Raw genomic sequence first — 25,884 nt, forward strand, 5'->3', positions numbered from 1 at the left:
TTTAATAATATTTATAATGAACACACTGCTAAAAGCACTCTTGGAGGCAAATGAACAGATGAGGGCCAAAATGGGATCTTGTCATTATAACTTAAGCTAACACTAAGCCATAATTACCCTTTGCTCTTGCTAAAGAAAAATCAAATAACAGCAGAATTACCATTTCACTCAAAGTGGAGAAAATCAGACACCTGTATTGTTAAAACATTATAATTGTGCAAATAAAAAAAAGATTCATTAACATCAATTAAAAAAAACACAGCAAACTGCATGACAGCACAGTCAATTATTTCAGAATATTCCCACTGCCCTTCCTAAAATAATCCCACCTAGATGAAGCTCAATTCTCTAATATGTAAAAAATACTTTTATTTTAAAAATTAAAAATATATACTGGGCAAGCACTTAGATTCCATTCCATTCCATGCCAAATTAATATTCTGCTTGAACTGTGCACTATATCCAATTTCATTCTCAGAGGCCAAAAGAGAATCTGCTGAATAATTGGCTCAATCTCCCAAAACACCTTAGTTCACTTGGTAACTTCAGGAACATTGGACTGTTTTGAAGCCTCTAGCAATTAAATCCAGCTACTCCAGTTCCAAGCAACGACAACTGAAGAGTCCCTCACATGGAGGCTTTTCTAGAACTTTGCAATCCAGGTAGAAAACATAAATACACAGTAGGAGAACAGTATTATCACACCTATAGTACTGGGAAATGTGTCTACATACAAGCTCCTCAGTCAGTTTTACGGACAGAAACAATTTCAGGTGAAATGTCCCTTTGTCAATATGGAATCCACTACTGATATTCATGCAAATAGAGGATCTCTCAATCATCTACTTGACGTAAATTTGAATGAACGTGCCCTGACGCAACTAAAATATATACTAAATAAGACAGAGAAAGGGGGAGGTGAAGTGGAACCCCCCCACTTAAGCCTTCACAGGAAACATTGTGGAAAAAAAGTAACAACACAGAATACAAAGCCTGGCAAGAGGACAGACAGAAAGATTAGGCTTTTGTGGGAAAAACAAGACAACCTCTGTAAGATGAGCAAACAGCACAGAAAACTAAGCTGAATGACAGACAATAAGGCAGATAACAACTAAACCAAAATGAAGTTTTAAAATCTCACAGAAAATACTTGCTATGCCTATGAACCTTAAACCAGAATGCACGCAAGGGTGAAGCTTTGAGAATGATGTTCTTAAAGTTACTAGGGCCAGACCCTGCAATCTGGAGAAGCCAGGTAGAGTGAAAAATAGAGAAAAATGGCCAGCATTTAATAGAGTACAAGAAACTACTGGGAAACAGTGCTGAAGCCTCCTCAGAAATTTAAGTGATCTCAGATGCTGCTGCCCAACAGGTCGGTTTTGAATTGTCCTAACAGGAATGTAAATGTCCTTTACAGTATCTTAAAAGTTCTCAGAAAGTGAAGAACTGCATCCAGAGCACCGTTCAAAGCTGTTTATCAACACAACAGCTCTTCCCACTTTGGTATCACCAAGCTGATTTCAGGATCAGAAGAGCTGAAGAACAAACTGATTTGGAAACCTGTCAGCATTCAAAGCACCAAACATGAGTGGAAAGAACATCTTAGAAGGCTTTTATAGCTGTAATTCAAAAAAATCCCATACCTTTTAAGAGACCCACTTGCTAAGTAAGACTCTGCAAAGAACCTTCTCCCTCCATTCTGGCTGTCAAAAGCACAAGAAAAGCAAGACGGCGTTGAGTTCTGATTCTCCACTTCCATTGCCAGCTCCAAGCTTTCAGTGAGAAATGGGGATGTGGAGGAAGCCTCAAAGTCATCCTCCATTGTTTCCACCGGGCCTAGAAAATAAATAAATACAAAAACACTCATAGCATTTCTTCAAATGAATTTCTCATTGTTACAACTCCACGTCATCCTTGAGCTCAAGTGAGGACACAGATATGACCAACTGTAACACTGAAGTAAAAGCTGAGAGACATCACCAAGACACAGGCATGGTCACATGCCCTGTCGTACAATTCTGCCACTTCGTGCAACCACATCTCCATACTGAACAGAGCCTGTTAGGGAAGACAGACCTTAAATGAAGGGAAGAGTGACTTGAAAAAAACAAACCAAACAGGTACATTTTCTTCTGGTTTAGCTCTCTAAATTAATTAGTGATAAGGTTAGACTTTAGCAGTGGGTTATAATATGAGGCAAGAATGTACTACAAAGCTACTTCCAGCAACGCTCCATTTTATAAGCAGAGTAGCTATGCTGTGGAAGTATATCATGTATTACAGGCCCCCAATATTAAAAAAAAAAATCTAACTGCCTAGGAATCTGAAAAAAGAGAAATAAAACCAAAGGATTATCATGTCCAAAAGAAGTTCACTGTAGTGTCAATATTAGTGTATTCACACTTGATACAAAATTCTGAAAGAGCAGAACTAGGCAACAGGTGTCAGAGAGTCCTATTATATTATGCAAACAACATAACTAAAACTCTAAATTAAAGTTTTCAACTTCTTTGCTGGTAGATTTTGATATGGTTCTTGCAGAAACTAGTATACAACATGTCTGGAGGTTGGTAATACAGAGACTTAACAAAACAAAAAAGCTCAAGGGAAAAAAAAAGAAGAAGAAAACAGTTTTTGTTCTACTTTCTCCCATCCAATCACATTGCTGCGGAGCAGGCTGCTGTGCAAGTTGGGACAGAACGACTTCTGTGCTCCAGTTTACCGCAGGACCCGATGTTCGGGTGGTGGCACAGCTGGTGAGGCAGCTGAAGGGAACGCTCTCAACTACAAGAGCTCCTAAGGAAAACTTGTCCAGTTCGGGGTATCAAAACCACCCCAGGCGATGGAAAGCCCTGGGGGAGCAATTACACAACAGGGCAGCTCTTCCCGGCCATAACTCCCACCAGTTCCGTACTTGTCTACCACATCCCAGCGGAAACAATTAAGGACTTTAAGCACCTCAGCCTCCTCGTCCTCCAAGAAGAACCTTCCAGACGGCTGCAATCCGTGGGCAGGAGCCGCAAAGCGGCGGGAGCCGCCGGGGAGAGCCCACGAACACGACCCGCACGCGTAACGCCTCGGCCTGCGCCGCCGCCCGCGGGCACTTCCCCGCCGGGCCAGCCCCGGGCCAGCCGCCGAGAAACTCCGGCGGTCCCAGCCCGGTCCCAGCCCGGTCCCAGCCCGGTCCCTGCCCGGTCCCTGCCCGGTCCCTGCGCGCCGCCCGGGCCGCCGCTCCCCTTCCGCGCCCGGGCCCTTTCCGTACGGCCCGCGCGCCGCCGCCACCCGCGCACTGCGCAGGCGCCAAGGCGCCCATTGGCCGCCGGCCGCTCTCCCCGGCCGCGCTTCCTCCTCCCGCCCCGCCTCCTTCCCTCACGGCAGCGCCGGCCCCGCTCCCGCCCGCTCCCTTCCCCTTCCATCCTCCCCCTTCCCCTTCCCGCCCCGCCCAGCCCGGGCGAAGCACCGCCTGCCGCTCCTCCCAGGGCTGGCGGGCCACCGCGTTTTCCCTGCTTCGTTGGGCGTCCCTTGACGGGCCAGCCACCGCCAGTGGTTTCTGGCCACCTCGCGTGTGTGCGGCACCATCTTGCCACTGCTGTTCAGCTGCCTCCCTTGTGCTCACAGAATCATGGAATCATAGAATGGCTTGGGTTGGAAGGGACCTTAAAGATCATCTACTTCCAACCCTCATGTGGTGACTTCAACTACATCAGGGCGTTCAGAGCCTCATCCAGCCTGGGCTAGAACCCCTCGAGGGATGGGGCATCCAAGACATCGCTGTTCAACCTGTTCCAGTGCCTCACCACCCTCACAGTAAAGAGGTTTTTTCCTAATCTAAACCTTACTCTCTTTCAAGATGAACCCATACCCCCTTGTCCTGTCACTACATGCTATTATAAATAGTCTTGCCCCATCTTTCCTGTAAGTACCCTTGTACTGCTACTGTCCCCTACCTTTCTCTGCTGTCTGTCTTGTCTGGACTTTACCTGAACTTCATTTCCCTTTTTCTCCTCAGCCTTCTCAGTTCACTCATTTCCATGCTCCCTCACAGAGATGGGCATGAGGTTCTCCTGGTCTTTTCTGATGCCTTGCAGATCCAGATGCAGATCCAGCCTTCCCATGTCTGTCAGGTAATACTCGGATCCCCCAAACACATACAATTCTCATCAAGCTTGGGAAGTGGCGTTTAGTGCATTTGAACTTCAAGCTAGGTATCACTCCTAGCATTGACTGCAGCATCTCCATTGGGTGTGACAGTCACCACAGAATGGGGGCCAGGGCAAAAGTCCTAAAACCTGTGCCTGGCTTAACTTAGCTTAAAGTGCATACTGTGCACCTAGTGGCTTCTGGGTCTTTTTAAAAATGTGTTGTATTATTTTGGATTGCCGTAGTTTGGTTTCATTTCAAAATGAATTCTTTTCCGGTTTTGCCTGGATTTTGGGTGCAAAATAGCAGCAGTGCATGAAACTTCCTTCTAGTAAGAAAGTTGCTATAAAAAGTTTTGCTGTTGCTGCTACAGCTTGCTCTGAAAGCTTTGCTGTGATTTAAAATGCTTCGTTTGCTCCTGTGTCTGTAAGAATCTCTCATTTCCTTCTTTAAATCCCTGTCTAATTAAAAAAACAGTACATCATGGTTAAATAAAACTGTACCCAGGATAACCCTGATTTCCATATGCAGATTTATCTGCACTGACAGCCCCCTCTCCCTCTCTTAGTCTTTCTGTTTCCTCTCCCTCCCTCACTCTCCCTCTTTCTCTTCCCCTCTCTTCCTCTCCTTGTCTTTTTGTCTCTTTATGTCTATTGCATTATGCCTGAATAATTTTCAGTCTTTTTTTTTCCTCCCCTCTTGCACGCACATGCTAAAATAACTAGACAAAGATGCAAGGTGGTTGCTGCAGTCCCTGTCTCTAGGACAAAACCAAGAAAGCTTGTGATTGCAATGCCACCTTCCTTTTTTTTTTTTTTTTTTTTTTTTTTTTTTTTTTTTTTTTTTTCTTCTTTTTTTCTTCCCCAGCCATGCTTGGTGATTAAACTTCCTCAGGATGGGGAAGAAAAAGGAGCTGGAAATGAAATAGGGTTGAGGAAAAATCCTATTGCAGCAGCTGCAGCCAGTGGTGTCTGCTGCCAGATGTGCGAAGGTTCCAGGGGTCCTTGTCACTAAAAGGCAGTATTCAAATGTTTGGAGACAAAAGCTGCATCCTTAGTGATCATTTTCTTTATTTAACATGGCAGCAGGCATCGTGTGGGGAAAAATCAACACGCTGGATGTTGAATCGGACTTTGCTCCTTTCTGGGATGAAAGGATGTTATCTATCCCGTGCCAAGAGGGAACTGAGGTAAGAGAGCTGATCCAGCTCGCTTTTTTTCCTAGTACATTTCCTAAGCATCTTTTCTGAAGCAACCTATATGTGTGTGTGTGTGTGTGTGTGTGTGTGTGTGTATTCACAGGTTTCTATATTTGTATATTTGTGTATTTGATTTCAAGGCAGTGAGTGGTAATGCTTTTTTTTTTTTTTTCTGCCTTCACATCAACCCAGAGAAAGTTAATTCACAATATATATTCAGAGCTTTTTCAGAAGGGTCGTTTTGTGGGATTTTTTTTTGAATACCTTTTTGTTTCCAGAGAAGACTTCAGCAGTGACATCATGGTCGGCTGCTGATATTAAAGCCTATTTTCAAAGACTGAAAAAAAAAAAAAAGCCAGTAACTTTGTGATAAGAAATTGTGCAGGAGATTCATATGCTCTATTTTTCAGTTGCACTCTAAATATTGGAAGTCTTATTAAAGCGATAGTGAGAATTTTTTATTATTATTATTTCTAGCACAGAAGCGATGAATGCTGCATAATTAAGTACAGTATTTAATTTGGCTGTTGTGAAGCAAAAGAATAAGGTAATAATTTTTATTGTACTAATCAGACTCAAGATGTTCTCTGTGTTAATTGGGTTAAAAAAATTGCAGTACTTATTAGAAATTCTAATTTCACAATGCAGCACTGACAATAAGCTCAGCCAGTGAATTATTCACATCTTTAATTTGCTCTCTTAATGACAGTGTTCTGTAATCAGAGTGCAGCGACTGCTTCCTATGCATTATGTATGATGTTCAGGACTTAAATGCAGGACATTATGAAGCCTCTCAGTGGCTCAGTAATTAGTTTTCCACAAGACAGGGCTTAGATATTCACAGATAAAAGTCTACAGCGGAGATAATGTTAAGGTGGTGACTCATGCTAACAAAAGCAGGGAAGTTCAAATTTAATGCTGAAACTGCTCTCCGTTCTCCCTCATTGTGCGTAGGTGCAGGGGGAGGGGGAGAAAGTCTTCAAAAGTAGCCCGCCATGGTGAGTACGGCACGGAGAGCCCCAAGGGGCGACCCGGGGCTCCTCTCGCCCCGGGACCGTGTTTTTGGCAACTTCACTGACCGGAGGCGGAGCTACTTTAGGTGTCTCTTTGTAGTGGTTGTGAAAAGGGCAGTAATGTACACGCTGTCAGGGGGCAATCATGTATGGGCGAGATGGATTTTTTAAAGGTTTTCATTTGAAACACTGACGTTCGGAACTTTGTCAAATTACGGTGTTTTGAATGGGAGCTACTTTGTTATGTGTAGCAACTTTGAGAACATTTGATACGCCCTATGTTGCTGTTGTACCTATTTCAGCTGTCATGGTCTTTACATATTTTAATAACTTTGTTTTCTCCATCTAAAAGATGAACTGATGCAGTTATGTTATTTTTCGTTGATCATTTACCTGGTGTTAGATCAAGTGATTTAAATGCAGGGAATGACTATGTAACTTTCCTACTTCTACAAGCTGCTTATCACTATAGGCAAGAATATTGAAATTAAGCTGGAAAATTATAGTTTTTCCATACTTAGTTGCTAATCAGACTAGGAGCTATACATTTGTCCTGTGTTCTCCCATTAATCAGACATTTTTATTGGAAACAAAACAACTGATTAGAGAAACTTCTTTACTTAGTGTTAACTCTCCAACGACTTGTGGTCTTTGTATAGGATTGGGATTTTAATTAAGTTGATCTTCCAGTAAAAAGTTTTAGGCCAAAATTAAGAACAAACAAACGAAACACTAAAGATCCCCACTTAATAGCAAAGTAGAGATATGAGAATAAGAATTTGGAGTATATCTAGATTTTTAAATCGAAATATTGTAAAACTAATTCCTTTAAATTTTTCAGCAGAGTCTACATCTGGAATTCAGTGTTATCAGCAGCTGTTGCTAGTATTGTCTGGCCTGAAGGCCATGGGACATGTTACCAAAGTAATTCCTCCTAGCAAGCAAAATCCTACATCCTGTGGCTGGATCAAATAGTGGTTGTATATAGTCCAGTCCTGAAAGTTGTTATCATTAAATTGTTGAATAAAGAAGCTGCAGATTGGATCAATGTAGCTAGGTGATTCATAGATCATATCAGAATCCCAGTGGTTGTATATATGAAGAACTTGATTTGGTCTTCTCCAGAAGAGAGACTTTCCTTCCAAGTCAAGATCCCACAGCAAGTGGGTGGGTCACTAGACAGCTACATTTCTTCAGTCACTTCAGCATGGGATCATGCAATTGAAACATATTTCCTAAAGGTGTCATACCTGCCCCCTCACTATTCCTCCAGAACCACGATCAATAAAAGTTGCCTTTTAAGTGAACGCTTGTCTGCCTAAATATTTGTTATGATTACTTACCTGAGTAAGTTATCAATTCCAGTATTTCACTAGTCTTCCCATTAGAATGTTTTTTGTGCTTTCTGATCTTAAACTTAACTTGCTGAAAGTAAATTAGTTGAACCCATTAGCTTTTGTTAGTTAGTAGCTACAGGGATTTTTATTTTCTTCTTTGCCCCAGACTCTTACAATTTTGAGATTCTCAGTCATGTATCCACTGTGTTATTCTTTTAAACAATACCTGGTTTTTGTTTTCTTCTTTATACAAAAAACCCCCAATATTTTTCTTTTATTTCTTTAATTCTTGTTATTGTGCTCTGGACTCTCTTTTTTTCTACTTTCTTGAAATGCAGTGTTTTGGTTTTACACGTGATTTCAAATGCCATATAAGTTCTATCTTTTCATTAATGAAATGTGGTTTGTCACTTCTTAAGAAAAGTGCTTCTAGTTTCCCTAAGAAAATTTTAACACAATGACTTGCACATGGTGGATACAGAGACATCTGTTTACCCAGGATTCAGTCTAGGGTATCTACAGTACAACTGGAAAAGGTGCAGCATGTGTTTGAACAGGTTTTTAATTCAAGGATTTATGCTTCTAGCAGGAGTCTTCATGGATATTGTTTCCTATCCTTATCTCACAAGATAAGTACCTGTGACTGACCTGATTAGTGATGTCCAGATGTGAGCTATCAAACTGTAAAGAGTATGTGAAGTGTTCAATCCTCAGAGGTTTGTGTAAAGTTGTAGAAATACTATTGCAGAGTAAAAATGTTGTAACAGTCCCTGTGTTATAAAGTAGATGTGTGGCTAGAAGTTAAAATCTGAACTTTTCCAGTCAGATTGGACAATCTGAATTTGAGGTGTTATTACAGGTAGGTGAGAATACTTCTTTACAAAAGTGGCAAGGGTGTTAGTAACAATCAAAAATTATAGTCCAGGGCTAACTGTGCAGCAGTTTTAGGCTAAAAAAAAAAAAGAGAAACATTTAGAAAGTTATCCCATTCTAACTAGCCTAGAAGATTGACTCTACATCTGAGCTATGCATCCGGGAAAGGGCCAATTGTTGTCTACTCAATGTGTTAAAGTGGAGGTCCATTCAATTTTAGCTCCGAGAAAGGAAGGGCCCAATATCAAAGATAGTTCCTACTATCCTTGAGTTGTCATGGCATGGGAGATCACCACTTATGAAGTCAAAATGGAAATCATGTGTCTGGAGAGTAAAAATGACTGGCTATGCATCCAAAAGATCAAGTTTAATCTTAAAAAAGACATAGGGATACCAAGAAAAATTCTAAGGACCTTTACACGGTTACACAGACATCTAGTTCACATATGGGCAATGTAACTGTTTTACCATCCTCTTACTGACATAGGACTTTTCTGGTTTGCAATATTGCAAGTCTTTTAGAATGATCTGATTAATATTTCTTTATTTGTTCATATATCAAAAAGTAAGAAAAATAGTTTAAAATCAGTACAATTTTATTGAAAAAAAGTTAAGAAAAATCCATCCATAGTGTATTTCCAGGAGTTGTATTTTGTACTTTTGTTTATATTGCTCCAGGCTTAAGTGCTATTATATCAGGTTCTGAAGTGGTATGATGAGTTAAGTATTTCTAAATGTCTTCTCTTAATCTAGCCTAATAATGCGGTCTTTTCATATGCATAATTCCCATGAAAGCCAGTGGGAGTACTACATCATAGAAGGAATAATAGATACATATGCCAAGATGTCTTCATTTTGAGTCATTGTCTTAACTTGATTGACAAAGAAGAAAGTTGACTAAAGGAAATATATACTGAGAGTGGAAAGAGGGTTATTGATAATATTTTTAATTCCAAGTTTATCTGTTTCACCACTGAAGCATATATGCCAATAGAATGACAGTAGTCAGAAGAACTGATAGAAATCTCAAATGAATTTATATTCACTAATGCTTTCTAGGAAATATTTCACAAGTAGAACATATGCATTCTAGTCTGTAAAATTCCATATAATTGACTCACTACTAAGAATTCCAACCTATATAGAAACCTATGTATATATTATGTAAAACAGAATAGCAATAAATATTCATAGTATAAACCAGTTTGGGCTTTTTTTGCCAAGTCAAGCTGGAAATTACATAATGTACTGGATGAGTTCAAATACTCAATCATCTGTAAAATATAAATCCATAAAACTTTGTATTTCCTATCTGTATCTGTAGTAGGCTGGAAAAAATAATAGTAGGAATACTTAATACTGGACAAAAGCATCTCACTACTTTTAAGTGACTTTTCTTCTGGGTTATCATTTATACATATTTTCTGTACTGACTCTCATCCCAGGAACTACCTTAGATCCTCATTAAACTAGAGTTTTCGTTTCTTGTGTGCTAATTTTTCAGCTTTTCTTTTTAAGCTTTTCCCTATGCTCTTTTTGAAGCTCATGAGGCTTTTGCTATCCACAAAGCATCCCTCCTAAAAGTTCTTTGTTTGTTTCTACATGTATTTGCAACAGTCCTTGAAATCTTCATATCACACTATCTTTTTTTCATTGTTTTCTTATAGTATCCCATTTCTTGTCTCTTGCAGTATTTAGATTGCATGGTTATTGATGAAACAAGGGTTTTTTCTGTGTTTGTAGAGAGGACAAAATAAAGGGAGTTTAGACTCTTTCTCATAGTAGGAATACAAAAAGTGTGCAAACTCAATAATTTTAACTGCCACCCTTCTAATCCCTAGTAACATATGCTTTTCAACTCCTAGCAACTTCTTTGCAATAGAATTTTGTCTGGATTCTGGGAAGTTGACAGGTTTGGTCACAAGAAAACTGAGAAATAGGAGTCCACCTACATCAGAGAAGAATTTATCCTCAAAATATTTCTGTTCAATGCCTTCTGTGTACTATCTTCGTTTCTCCAATATAATGCTTTGTCAAAGAGACCCTAGGTCCAATATAATTATTCAGAAAGCTTTTAGTCTCTCAGGTACATAAATTCTTTGATGTGTGGTACATGGTGACAATACAGACCCTGTTGGTCCAGATGAAGGATTGTGTCAGTCCAGATGTAGAACGTTTGGGGTTTTTTTTCCAGAAGGAATAGCTTTAGCTGAGAGTGGTTGTGCTGCAGCTGTCTATCAGCATTTTGGTGTACTGTGTTGATAGTATCAAATATGAAGGTATACTTGGGGAAGTGGAAGGCACAACTGTGCAGTCCAATGTGAAGCTTAGCAGGAAGCTCTGGCTAAACTGTATCACAAACTTTTTGATGCCAAAGTTTTTAAACCAGAATATTTGCTTTACCACCACTGCATGGATTTTTAGTTGATGTTATTTGAATGAAGGCAGTTTATTTGAAAGTGGTACAGTTCTCTGAGTCCAACTATCACTCTCCCCCTTGCACTGTCTAGTGTTGGGACAAAAGACTGGTCTCCCACTTTGCTAGTCAGCAAAACTCTTTCTCCTGACTTGTCCAGAGGCTGTAAGTTTAGAAAGCAGATCAACGTGTGGATGTGAATGTGGATACCATGCAAAGGCATTCAGAGTAAACCATATTTTCAAAGATGCGTATAAAAAGCAAAATAGCTAGCTTTGACCAGTGTAATTTGAGAATTACAGAAATAATTCAAGAAAGTGGATCACCAATAAGTTTTAGCTGTGGTTTCCAACACCACACTATTTTGTCCATTCTTGTGCAATCTCAGAAATATTCCCTTTTCTTTTTCTCAGTGCTTGGTGCTCTTTGCCTCAATGTAACCTGACCAAAAATAAAATTCAGATGACTACTGGATACTTAGCATAATTTCAAAGATTTTGTATTTAAAAATATGTTTATTTTTTTCCCCTCTGAATATTACAATAATATTTGTATAGTGGAAGGAAGAAAGTACTCTGCATATATCAGGTCCTTCTTTATCAACTTAGGAAACAGAGATATAATTAGCAAAAATGATTCAAAGGTGATGGTTTATATTCAGTTTCTTATTCTACATAGTTCATCTGCATGATTTCAGGAACTCACTTCATTCTTACATCTCCATTCCTCAGCTGTGTAATAGAAAAGGAAACCTTCCTACTTCTCACAGAATCTAAAGTTCAAATTTCTTTGGACAGAATTTTCATGCAGGTTTTTTGTCTTAGTATATCATTAAAGCACAACAGTGACATCTTAGGATTGTTTAAAGATACTAGGGGGCTCCTAGATATTCTAGGGCTTGAGCAAATGTATAAAACCAGGTTGGTATGAACAAGTATAGACTGTTTCTAATGGTCATCATAAAGTGTTTCTAATGATTATCATAAAGGAGTTCTGCTGAGCATCTGTGTAGTGAGGTTCTTGAAAGGAGGTAGGGAAAGAGTTGATTTTTAAAATGATAAACACTTTGCAGAATGGGTCATTTAATATGCTGCCTGTAAAACATCTTTTACATAAAACATCTTTTTATAACTCTATTTCAAGGTTCAAGGTTTGCAAGAGATGTGTCAAAATACTAATTATTAGAAGGAACTCTGCATTGAAGCCTTCAAATTCCAATTGTGTTCTTTAGTTTTATTTTACTTTTTATTTATTTTAGGTCATGTTTTTGTGTTCATGTTTTGCACACCTTTAATATGATTTCCTATTGCTCTGCTTCTTAGAGCTTGGTAGGAACACCATCATATAGCCCTGAAGCTTTTCCTCACCCATTTAGATTTCATTAACCATGGCGCTTATTTCAGTATGTGGGATAAGATTGTCTGAACTGTGTCACAAAACTCTTTTTTATCTACCTATACTAAAAATATATTTATAAAACCATTTCCTATTAAGTTTGTGGGGTTTGTGTTTGTTTATTTTTTTTTTTACCCTTGGAAAGAGTGAGTAGTGAAGAAAGGATGACCTTTCTCTTTAGAGGCATTCTGAAACATAAGAAACATAAGAAACAGGAACCAGTAAAAACAAACGCTTTAAAAAATGTACCTAGAAACCTGTACAGGTAGTCCAAATATGAGCTGTTAGCCAGTGCAGTAAGAACACTGTATACAAATACTCTTTTTATCAGTTGATATCAAAGACTTTGCCAAAGTAAATGAGCTCACACTTCATTTTGCAGAATGTCCTGGCTACCTAATTTGTAAAACATGGCTGTAAAGTGATGTAATCTTTGTTTTGACAGCAACAACTTAAATAAATATAGCTGAAACAGGCATTCTGGCTGAAGAGTTCATAATAACAAACTTTAACATGACTGTACAAAGGAACTATTCTGCAGTGTCTGTCAGTCATGGAAAAAACCAGAAGTTTTGTTCCTCTATCTGTCATCTAACCTTCAAAAGCCTCAGTCCGTATGATAACTGCAAATAATGCTATTGTGATGATCCTGTCTCCAGATGTCCATGGTAGGATGTGAATAGGAGTTGTGTTATTCTTTTGGCAGAGAAAGGTTATACAAGAGAGAAGGGTGAGGATGATGTTTGATGACTAGGTCTGAAATCTCGAGGGAAATTTCTTTCTAGCAAGAGAGAAGAGGAAGTTTGTCTCTCTGAAGTAGTTTTCCACTTTGTAAAATCGCTTAAATTTTATTCTGTCTCTTTATTTTTAGTAAGACACACAGAAGCTGAAAGGAATTATATATATATTTAGAGATTTCTTATGTTTCCTGATGAGAGTTTTGTGTTGTCATTTGCCAGGTGTGCTTGTAAGACTTAGAAGTACATTAAACTTTCCTTGTTGTCAGTCTGATGTGAAGTTTAAGCTTGAAGTAATGAAAGTAGAGAGCAATGAGAATAAATTGACAGCTGTCTCACAGCAAGCTAAAACCAGAGAAATAAAAATACATTATCACGAAAACTGTATTGGAAAATACATCTCAAATTAACTACTGGGCATAAGTAATGAATCATACCTAATTGCATGTTGCATAGTCTAATAGATTTAACAATACTTACCAAAATAAAGAAAATGAAAAGTGAAAATTATGCAATGGTGTCATACAACAGATTAGACCTAATTAATTTCAACTAAGTTGGTATAAGCTGTAAAATTGTGCTGTAATTACATTTAGAGCTAGATGCTTTTAGTCAACCTTGTCCAGTAAAACAACACTCCCAAGTTATTGTACTTTATCCCATGCTCAGACTGATGTGATTTTCAGAATATGGTTATCCTTTGTGGACTAAATTAGAAAAATAACCTCTCCCACTTCAACACGGAGTACAAATTCAAGCTAAACATTCCAGGAGATAGTGACAGCCCATCTTAGAGGAAGAACTGAGTCAATGGACCTCTCTTATCACTATATCTTTGGGAAAAAAACCCCAGGTTTTCGGAGGTGTTTTGAATGAATGGTGTTTGTTTTTCACCAAGGGATGAATTATAAGCAGCCCTCAGCACTCTGAGCACATATGGCTGACCCTTGCACTTTGATGGGAAAAGTTCTTGCATAGTCCCTTGTCCTGGTGCATGAACAAATATGGTTCTTAGTAAAAAGCAAAAAGAACCCTAAGAATTGACCATTTTCAATAGTGAAAATTTACAGTTTTATTTCAGTATGATGGACAGCTGCTCACTGAGGCAGACATTTGAATAGACAGATATTTGAGAATAAATTCTTTCTACACTAATGGAAGGAAGAGAGATTTTTTTTCATTGTTTCTTTGGCAAGGAACACCAGAGACAATATTGTTGGTTGAAACGATGAAAATAGTTTTGACACCATCTAGAGCCTATGTAAGCCGAATTTTAATTTTTTAATGGAAGTTATGATATCATAAATTTTGCAGAAACAATTAAAAAGAAAGCCAACAGGAAACTCACCAAGAAACTTGAAAAAGAGAATGCCTGTCACTGTTTGACTGTCATTCAACTTTTGAGGTATTTACCATAAGAGAACACCTTTATACTTCTCAGTAAAGCAGCTGGACAACAAAAATTTGCCAGGTTTATGGAACAGAATGTGTTGGAGAACTTACAGTGAAAATCTGGCAATTTAATTCATAATAGATTTATTTTAGAATTTTAAGAAAATAACAGCTTATTATTTAGTAACAGCAGTTTGAGATACTTCAAGATCACGTTTTCTGAACATTTATTTTCTGGAAATTGTTTCTTATTCCTGAAATTTTAGAATTCATATTTTTGACTGCTTTTGAGTATTTTCATTTTATGTATTTAGATAAATTATACTTTAGATATTTACTGTGGAGCAAGGAGCTTTTTTAGAAAAATGTTGCCCCTAATCTTTACTAATTGAATAATCTCTTGTATATTAGCACAGTGGTTTAATCTTTTTGAAATCAATACTGTATCTTAATACTTCTTGGAGCCAGCTATTATTAGCAGGAAGTCAGCTAGATATATGAGATAATCACAGCTACACAAAAGCCACCTATCCATTATAAATAAACAGTATGATAATTAACCCACAAGATTTTTCTTGACCCTAAACTGAGGGTCAGTCAAGCCAGTTGTGTTATATTTGAAATGCACGTACACTGGCTAGGATCTTAAAACTAATATCACTGAACTAGCAGATTGTTTTTTTGGTGATGTATTGTACATCTTTACAGCAGCTAAACTGAATACAGCTTTGTGATGAGGCAATACTGCTGTTTACTTCTGCTTCAGGACATACCTTGATCTGAATGAATATTTGGGATATCTTCCCAGTATACTGTTGCAAATACAATTTGCAATCTCTCTCCATATTAATTTTCAATAGTAGATTTTTGAAACTCGAGGTTCAAAATGTTAATGCTTCTCAAAATATCATTAGTTGACAAGATAAAGCAGTATTCTGTTTTATCAGTCTTAACCCTGTTTATGAACTTTCTCTCATTCCAGCTCACCTGTGAACATTGTTAATAAAGCCAAGTAAATCGTTGTGGGAGGCTCGGTATCATACAACAATCTGATATGAGATTTTTTTTCCCATTTAAATTCTGCATCCTTGAGTTCCAGTAATAACAGAAATTTTACGATCCCTGTCTTGTTGCTAACAGTGTTCTCCAACTGCTGCTTTCAACCCATATTGGATACTGAGCCGGTTGGACTTTTGATCTGATCCCATTCAAATGTTCTTAAAGCAACTGTTATACCTAAAATCCGATCCAAAGAATAGATGAGCTTCTGATTGCAAGAAAACAGTGTGGCATAGTAGCAAAATGCACATTTCCTTATGCATTGCACATTTCACTAGTTATTTGCAGCGTTTTTTGGTGTAATGTTAGAAAAAAGTAGAAGCTGTATAAGATTCAATTCCATACCATTTTTGGACATTGTTTATGTTTATGATTCTTGATGATCAAGAGCAGTGAGAACTAGATTGCCTGTCTTGGTTATTAAAATGAAATCTGTGGAAGTTTGGTACATAAATTCTAAAAACAGCACAGAAAATCAGTGCTCTTTCAGTTGCCTAAACCAGCACATCCTTTAAACTCAGCATATACGTATTACTATGATCTTTATTTCCCCTTAAATTTAGGTTCTTACATTTAGCTACCTGGTGTGACCACTGCACTCCTGCTTTTCCTCAGTGTCTGTTAAAATCAAGTGATAAAAAGGGTGGCACTGAAATGCTGCCTTCATCTTTGGAGGTGTCTGATATGTTTTGGGAGAGGTACTTGGTACGCTCTCAGTGCAGATGGGCAGCTCCAAGATCTGCAGAAATCCTGAAGTGTGATCACATCTGTGTTTTCATGTAGCACGTTTTAACTACCAGGTTGTTCAATAGTCTGAGAGGGATGATTGGGGGAGATAGTGGGTGCTGAGCCACACTAAGGCAGAAATGCCAGATTCTTAGTGCAAGGGAGAAGAAGAGAGAGTGATGGGCTGCATGCCAAAGAGAGGGAGAGAGTGGAATGAGCAACATATTGGTTGGCTTTATGTTTTGAATTAGGGAATTTTGGTTCAAGAAATCGTCCTGTAAGACTAAATTAATCCATACATTGCCTAGAGATTTGGATTTGTGAGTTGGTATTTTAATTGAGTAATACTCAGGCTGCAATATAAACCTACCCTGCATTAAGCAAGAGAGAATCAATTTGAAAGGGGAACCTTAAATGAGAAGTGAGTTTTGCACTACTAAGTAAAAGTTGCATTCATGTTGCATTTTCCTTTATCTAACAGACACCGCATACAGCTGTCTGCTTTCACAAAGTTTGTAGGAATGTTAAATCTTTGAGACCTTTTCCCATGTATTGGACTTAGATGGAATTGGTTACTGGAAGTGATCAAGAGGAGCTGAGCAAAGCAGCTCATTTTTTTCAGGAAACCATGTAAAAAGGAACAATAGTCTTTGGTTCAAGGAGCTTTTTGTTCTCTCAGAGTCTACAAAAAATGCTGCCAAGCTTGGTGTCTTAGTAAAGATATGGTGTTTCTTTCATTTAAACTAATTTAAATATACTCATTATTTCTTATTCATAGAAACCTGATCCATATCCTGAAGAATCAGGTCAGGTGCCAGGCTTTTAGGAGTAAGAGCTTCTGATGGAAAGCTATTACTGATGTTTCTTTCTACTCTTACCCTAGAAAACTGAAACACATGCCCTGCATTCCTATTTCCTTACTGCTCTTCATATCTCTATTATTTTATGGTCTACAGTATTCACTGTTTTCTTTTTTTTAAGTGATTATTTTATTATTTTGCATTTGGATTATTCACTTTCCTAGCCCCAAATAATCAGTTCCTTTCCCTCAATTATTTCATAATCAATAGCAAAAAAATCAGCAATTATTGACAGGTAGACATTTTCTGAGCTTTTAAAAAGCATCAGGTTTCTTTCTTATTGCTTTGAAAATCTTTAGAAATTTTAGTTAAAATGATGCCATTTTATGTTTTCTCTGTGTCATCAATTTTCTTAATCTAGGAAAAATATTGGAATATTTCTACAAACATGAAGTGATAAATAGTAAAAAGTTGACAGTTGGTAGTAGTACTTTAATAGAATCATCTTTGATAACAGCTCCTCTGGTAACTGTTATATGTGCTCATGAGTAGCCACTGAACTAACACAAAACATCTGCTGCTTTGGCTGAATTTAAATGCCCCAATCTGATAACCTTGCTGAGAAATGTAACAGTCATCTAGAATGGAAATTCACGTAGCAGTCATGATCCATTAAAGAGAATGAGACTCCACGCACACAGAAATAGATGTTAGCAGATCCAAAGGTTTTGTGTGGAGCATTATTTTGTATTGCTGTGTTTTACATTGTGGTTAATGGTTCAGAGTTAGGGAATATTGTAATTATACAGGTAAATATGCAGGCACTGCCTACAATGTAGCCCTGAAAAAATAGGCAGAAAAATGTGTTTATTTAAAATTGGATTCACTGATGCATGCACATGCAGATTTTATAGAGCAATAAAACTACATTCAAGACTTGTTCGCATTAGAGATTCTTAATTTTCTAGGATTCTTCACCTAAAAAACACTTAAAGAAATATTAGTTCTAAAGTATCACAGGCATTTACAGTGTATTTTGGAGGAATATTTTATATGATATATGTTGAAATGAATTTCCCAAGAAAAAAAGCACTTCTGCATACTTAAGAATTTCTGTGACTTTTCTTGCAACATCTTTTTTCTGATTGTATCAGTTGTATGGCTGACGCTTCTTACCACTTTTCCGTGAAAGTGACGGATGGATGTTTTATTTTTGGGAATCATTGAGTTGACCTACTGCTTTTTCACTGCTTTTTAAAAACTGAGTGTAATGGAGATTCTTTTTTATGTATTAAAGTCTAAGCTTCCTGATATTTTCATCTTATGCCTTTTAATATTTCCAATTATTTTTTAGAAATAATTTTGATGGTATGACTTAAGAAATCTTAAGGTTGTATACTTTCCACAATTACTCTTTTTGATTTTCAAGTGCCTTTTTTCCTAGCTCTTCCATTCTGGCTTCTTGTGGTGGGCTTGAAAATTAAATACACTGGAAAGTAAAATAAGTAAATCTTTTAATGTGTATTGGGGTATTACCTGTTTCAAATGCTTCAACCTTTAGAAATAAATAACCACATTTAGTCTGTCAAAGTCTATAATTTTTTTAATCAAAAGGAACAGCATGGAGAAGAAAAAGTATAAAAGTTGTGTACTAAGGGGAAATATTCAAGGCCAGTTTGAGATTTTGTTCCTGAATCTCAATAGCACATATTTGTGACATGGTTCTGCAAATCCAGAGAAGGTAATCTGTAGAAAAGTAATGCAGAGTCCTGCACCTGGGGAAGAATAGCCCTGGCACCAGCACAGGCTGGGGACTGACCTGCTGGAAAGCAGCTTTGCAGAGAAGGGCCTGCTGGCTGGTGGACAACCAACCAATGGGCAGAAACTGATGCACAGGGAATTCCATCTGAATATGAGGAAGAATTCTCTGCTGTGCAGGTGACTGAGCCCTGGAACAGATTGCTCAGAGAGGTTGTGGAGTCTCCTTCACTGGAGATATTCAAGAACCATCTGGGCAGAATGCTGTGCCACGTGCTCTAGGATGACCCTTCTCAGGCAGGCAGGCTGGAGCAGATGATTCACTGTGGTACCTTCCAACCTCACCCATGCTGTGACTCCAAAAAGCATAGCTTGTTAAATTCTAAGTTGTCTTAATACCATAACAGCTGGAATAGACTTGAGACTGGATGTAGAAGTTCCCGGGGCTTCTTCTTGAAGGTGCTTAGCTATTTTGCTGTGAATTTACTGAAGTACTTTAAGTACAAAGTTTCTGTATTTGATACAGTGTTGGCAAAAATGTAGTACATTAAGGAAAAAGAATTTAAAGAGCAACTTGAAAGTGGTTTGTTGTAGCAGTTCAGGGGCAGACCTGGACTTACTGCTATGATCTTGTGGAAAAGTAGCAGGACCTAATTTTTTCCAAATATATGTATATGCAGGAGTACATATACACTGTATATGCAGTGTAAGTATACATATTTGTAGATATGTGTATGTATTTGTGTACAGTTGGCTACATTATTGTTCTCTAGAGAGCTCTGATCCCCTTCAATGTCATCCTAATTACATAACAGATAAGTAATTAAGACTTTTTTCACTTATGTTCAATCATTTAATTGCTTTTTTTGTTTGTTTTTGTTGGTTTTGTTTGTTTGTTTGTTTTGGTTTGGTTTTGTTTTTTGGTTTTTTTGTGTGTGTGTTTAGGTGACTAAAAATTAGAATTTTCAAAGGCAGGATTAAAATTCATAGTACAATTGTAAATATTTTTCCTATTGTTATCTGCATGTCTTTCTATATTATCAAACGTGGGCATCCAAGCTAATTTTGCACAAATTATTAATTCTAATAAAAGTGAAGTAGTTCAAGAATATTTTACTAGATACTTCTTCTTCTTTTTCTTATCAAATTAATAGCTGTATGACCTATAAGTAAAATCTAAAGTAATCTTCTGAGTTTGTTGATCAGTGAAGAATACTCTTAATTAAAAAAAAACCCCCAAAAAACCCCACCACACACACACACACACACACACACACACACAAAACCAACCCAAGAAAAAACCCAAACAAAAAAAAGCCCCAGACCCAATCCATAATTGCTAAAATGCTACAAAAGAGGGAATGTTCTGAAGAGGCTATATTGAAAGATCTAATAAACTTCCTTGAATATCTCTCAATTTCACAGATTTGTGAGCAAACAAAACAGTGCAACTGAAGGAGAGAACAGATTTTCTTAGAAGAAGTTAAGGAAAATAAGAATGGAGATTGTTTAAATTTTGGTTGAGCATTTTTTTGGGGTTTTGTTCCTTCAACTGTGCAATTAAAAAAGAGTTGGCAGCAAATGAAAGAGTTTGAGTCTCAACATTAGGACATGACAAAATACAAGAATAATGCAAAATGGTCAATGGTCCACATCGTGATGGATGTCAGTGACAAGTGGTGTCCCTCAGGGGTCTGTACTGGGGCCAGTGTTATTAAATGTCTTCATCAGCAACACAGACAATGGAATGGAGCACACCCTCAGCAAGTCTGCAGTTGCCACCAAGCTGTGTGGTACTGCTGAAATGCCCGAAGGATGGGGTCCATCCAGAGGGACCTGGACAAGCTTGAGGAGTGGGCCGATGTCGCTGTGCGTGTTTTCCTAAACCCCAGGGCACGCAGCGACATTCAGGGGTGCGACACCTTCCCCCGGGGAGCTCTCACTTCCCCACCGGGACTCTGGTTCAGCCAGTCTATGGGCGCAGAGACAAAGTGAAGACGGGACGGGTCTTGGGGTGAACTAAGGAGATTTATTACGGGTATAACTGAAGCATAACAACTAAAAAATGAACCCCAAAGACCAGGGGCACGTGTCCTCCCGTGCGTTTTATAGACAGGGCAATACAAAGCAAGCAACCAATGAAAATGCACTCAGGGAGGGGTTTAGGGTGGGGAGTACAGAACAAAATCCAATGGGAATAGCAGAAGCAGTGTGATGATATGAAACAGCAAATGATATATCGATTTAAGAAAGACTGGCAGGGAAGGCTCTAGAAATAGAGGCAGGGGCACAGAGGATTGACACCTAACAGTATGTATAATTTAAATCATAACACACAAATGAAATAGAAAGCTAGCTTGAAAACTTAGAGTAGAAAATCCACACCGCAACAGGCCGATAGGAATATCATGGGATGCAGTCAGGCTAAGTGACCTGGGTCCAGGTTACGTGTGATGGAGATGAACCTAAAATTTGAAGGGTAGTTCCACACTGGTCTGTGCAAAATGCAGAATTAAAGTGACAAAAGGTAAGCCTCAGCAGGTAACACTAAAAACTGTAGTGAGACCCTGATGTTCTTAAATCCTGTGTTAGACAGACTGGAGCATCTGAAAAAAAAAAGACACAAAAAGTGACTTAATGAATAAAGTTGTCATATATGTAAAGAGGGACAAAAAGTACAAAACTGAGGTCAGTACTCTTTCCATTTATCTCTTCTATTTTGACATTTTTGTTAGTGAGCTAGGAAATCAATAAAGACTAATTTCATTGGCAAGGATTAGAGAGTACATAGGAGGGAACACTATACACTCAGGATGTGTATAGTTGCTTTCAAGGGCATTTTGAATAAAATGTATTTGTTATAAAGTAAATTGAATGGTTCTTTTTGTTTAATTGGCTCATATATCAAACATTAATTCTTTGGAATACTCGCTATACAAAACTAAGTTTGCAATATTGAATATACCTAAAGTATTTTGTTTATATCAGTTATTTTTACACCCTCATAATAAATTCCTGTCTGGTAACCAAAGCCCTTTCATAGAAATAATAGATCATGTAACTCAGAGTATCAATATAATACAGGAAGTGTCCTTTTAACACACTCTTAATCAATAATGTTCAAAAATTAAATATATTCCATGTGCATCATCTGTGGTATAGTTTCTCTGAAAAAAAAATGCAAGGGTTTGTGCCTTCTATAGGAGATTAACTAATCAATATCTGGAAAGTTGGAACTGTTAGTTCTGGAGTTAAGAATGTGGTTGCACACTGGATACCCAGCAACAGAACACAGGCTTTGGCAGAAGTAAAAGAGATTCTTCAAAGCTGAGGAGGATCCAGATGTACGTTCCAGCAAGGCATCTGGGGCAGCTGACCCTGAATATTCAAGACTGATAGGAGGAAGTGGGGAGTGATAGAATTAGGAGCCTTCATTCGGTGGGGGCTAGAGGCAACTGTTTGCCAAGCCAACCTGTAGCCTAGAGAAGTTTTCTTCTTGCCTTAGATCTGTGACTGCGTATCCAAATCTTATCCAGACCTGTGACTGTTGCCTCCTGATGTTCTTCTGTGTGGATACCAGTGATACTGCTGACGGCATCCTGGAGAGTACCAAAACTGACAGCAGAGCTCTGGATGATATAGTCAGGGATGTGGGGGCCCAGCTCTTCTCAATCTTGCAAGGAAAGTGAGGGCTGTAAGGATACTGCACATCAAGGTTTGCTTATGCAGCTGTTGGTGGCAACTGAGATTGAGTTTCTATGACCAAGGGACCCGGCTTGAGGATCAACATCTGCTTGGAAGAGTTTGGAATCCAGCCCCATACACAGGCCAATGGTGTCTTTGCCAGGAGAATGTCTGACCTGATAATTAGGGCTTTTAAATACCCAGGTCAACAAGTCACACTAGCCATGTGAGAGAGTGATGGTCAGGGTTAATAGCAAAAATCTTGGGGTGATGTGAATGAAAGGGAGCACAAAATCAGTAAAACAAGGCTAAAGTGGGGGCATTTCAAGCATTTGTGTGTAAAGAGGGAATTGCCTTATGGAAAAGTGCCATTATGGAGAAAAACAACAAACCAGACTCTTTCTGAGAAATCAGCATGCTGGCGTGCCTCTATGATGGTCTGTACACTAATGTGGAGAATAAATATGAGGAAAATTAGAGATCGGTATGCAGTTGCAAGAATATTATCTTGTTGAGATTGTTGAGATGTGGTGGAATGATTGCATGACTGCAATAGAAGAATAGGTGGCCCTGCTTAAGCTGGGGTGTTGGACCAGATGAGCTCCAGAAGCTCATTTCAACCTCAGACATTCTGTGAGCCTGTAAATTCAGCTAAAGTTAATACTTGTTCCATTAAACCCGCTATTTCTGATCATATATTCCTAATAATCTTGGATAACAAACACTGGCAATAAAGGGTATTATAACTTGTGTTTTCTAGTGAAGTAATGCTGTATGAGGTTATAGAAGAAATGTCTTCTGATGGTTTCCTTTGGAGTAAATAAGCAGAGGAAAAGCTGGTGTCCTGCATACCTAAAGTTTGATTCAATGCATTCTAAGGTGTGTTTGTTCTTTACTTACCATCTTAGCTAAGCATTGATTAGAGGAGAATTAATTTCTTCACACCTACTTTGAAAAGACTCTTGTAGAAACAAAAAGTCTGCTTCATACTTCTGGTCAGATTTATTTCAGAAAAAATTAAGTGTGCAGTTTAATTCCAATATACATTTTCTATAAAATCAAGATTATTTAATCATTGCTATAAGTCAGTGTAGCTTGTAGTCATGAATAAAACTTCTTTGTTGGTGCCCAGCTGACATAGATGACATGAAGAGCACCAAGATGTTTTTAGTGATGATTTGCATGTCTCTCATATGGCCTCAGCCCAGCTGTAGAATAAATTTATAAAGGCAAAACATTTGAAGACGAATGATCTGATCCTATATTTTTAGGTGTGCTGTGATTATTGCTGTAATTGTGAAGGGGTGTCTTGGTTTGAAAGACAGGTGTCTGCTAGGGAGGGGTAGGACCCTCCTTGGGATGGAGAATTCAAATCCCCTCCCTCCAAATTATTCTAATTTAGAAAATTAAAGGCGCTTTCAGGCAGAGGTATGGGGATAGGAATAACAGTCCTTTACTAGTGTGTCTAACAAGGCAAATAAACAATAACAACTACAGGATTAATAATAAACAGAACCAAGAACCTCGAGGGGCTTTGGTTTCACAAAGCCCGGGGCAGTTTGATCTCTTGGGACACTGAGAGCACCAAGCTGGAGCGGTGGAAAATCCCGGGCTGGTGGATGATATGTATCAGAAGCTCTGTGGTGGCTGTAGCGGCAGGGATGTCCCAGCAGGTCAGGGCAGTGCTGGGCTACAGAGTAGCAGAAAGCCTCAAAGCAGTGCTGAAGGAACAGCGATGGCGAGACAGGCCTGGCCCAGCAGCAGGAGGAGGCGAGCTCAGGGTTCCGGCGCACACGAGCAGATGGTGGTCGATTTTCCAAGACTGGACGGGGTGGTGACAGCAAACTCCCGCAGCAAGCAGCAGCCTGGCTGTTCTCTCTCCGATGCCCAGAGCAAGGGAGTGAAGCTGCCTCCAACCCTGTCTTTTACTTCTCCCAGAACTCGCATTATCTCCCCCTTCTGAGGCAAACTCCCAGACGCAAAAACAATAGGTGTAGTGCGGTGCTGCCGTCTCCTTTGACCACTTCTTTGTTTTAGTCAAGCACTCAGTTGTTGGTCGTCTAGCAACTTATGGGAAAATATTCTGTAAGTGAAAAAGAAACAAATCTAACCCCAAGAAGGGGCAGACAAGGGAAGAATTCTGGATTCTGGAAGAATCTTTACTGTGTGTAACAAATTAAAAGGAAATTTAGGAGAAAGGACTTATCACTTACTGATGCAATACACAGCTGCTACATCACATGACTTCATCACACTTTTGGAGTTGCATAACTTTTCTATTCTTCCCATTCAAAATTTTAAAAAGAGTATGTATGCTGCCAAGTAGTTGTATTATATGCTTCTAAAGAATGCTAGAAAAGATAATGCAGAGAAATTTGTATTCTCTTTGCAGTATCAGCACCCTGCTGAGCAAGTACCTCCTCTTATTATGGAATAGCTACATTACATTAAGTGTTTCTGAAGAAATTTTCTAATGTAATTTCAACAGAAATCTAACAAACACATGTCTTGGATAATATTTTTTTTTTCTGCTTTAGAAAGGGTTTTAAAATCACAATAATTGTGCTTTAGAGAAGATATGTTTTTATACCTGGTTAACAGTATTGTGCAATATAAACATACTACTCTTGCTGTTTACTTTGTTAAACTATTAAATTAAGCTTATAATTGTCTGAATGTCCCACACTAAATCACTACTTTACTCTAGGAGATGTTTATTTAAAGATGTGAAATGATGATTCCTTTAGAGAGGCTACATACTAAAGACACCCATAGACCAAACACTCCATTGTGACTTCACTGGAGCTACACACATTAAAATTAAACATGCGTTCGCAGTGAGCTTGAGACCCAAACAAAAGAGTGTCAGGAAGATGAGATACAGTCAAAATATGTAGAGTTATAAGCATATATTCCCCTGAGTACTGTGTAGATATACAAAACTTCAAATCATTAAATTTAATACAAGCAAGAAATTTTAGATGTAATGTTTTAGTCTTTGTTGCCTCTGAATCTTTTTTGTCTTCAGTTTGTGTTGTCATCTTTTTGATCCTTCCTATTCTGTGTTTTGTATTCACTTACACATAACACTGAGACCTTCAGTGATTACATGGTCAGTGAAATAGCTCTAAACATTGGGATCTGTAGCTAGACTGTCACTTTAAAATAACTAAAAACCAGGAAGATTCAACAAACATATTTTATATGTTACACATTTATCGTGCTACATGATATAGTTATAATGATACCTTTACAGCTAGATTTTCTGTCATCAGAATGTCTTTTTTTTTAATACATAGAAGAGACTGAGCTAAGAGTTAATCTGGCATTTAATTATATACTGAATTATTATAATG

The 25,884-nt window shown here is 38.3% G+C and overlaps 1 protein-coding gene across 1 annotated transcript in view; it reads right to left on the reverse strand.

Moving 5' to 3' along the window:
• The window catches only part of MMS22L (MMS22 like, DNA repair protein), an 89,679-nt gene extending 86,584 nt beyond the window's left edge, over positions 1-3,095 (reverse strand). Inside the window, exons 1-2 of the mRNA XM_063389692.1 lie at positions 2,959-3,095; positions 1,644-1,836 (exon numbers count right to left, since the gene is read on the reverse strand). Of these exons, the coding sequence (XP_063245762.1) occupies positions 1,644-1,822 (179 nt within the window). The 5' untranslated portion in view covers positions 1,823-1,836; positions 2,959-3,095. The remainder of the gene's footprint in view (positions 1-1,643; positions 1,837-2,958) is intronic.
• Positions 3,096-25,884: the final 22,789 nt, after the last annotated feature.

The sequence above is a fragment of the Prinia subflava genome, chromosome 2, assembly GCF_021018805.1.
Source record: "Prinia subflava isolate CZ2003 ecotype Zambia chromosome 2, Cam_Psub_1.2, whole genome shotgun sequence".
NCBI lineage: Eukaryota > Metazoa > Chordata > Aves > Passeriformes > Cisticolidae > Prinia > Prinia subflava.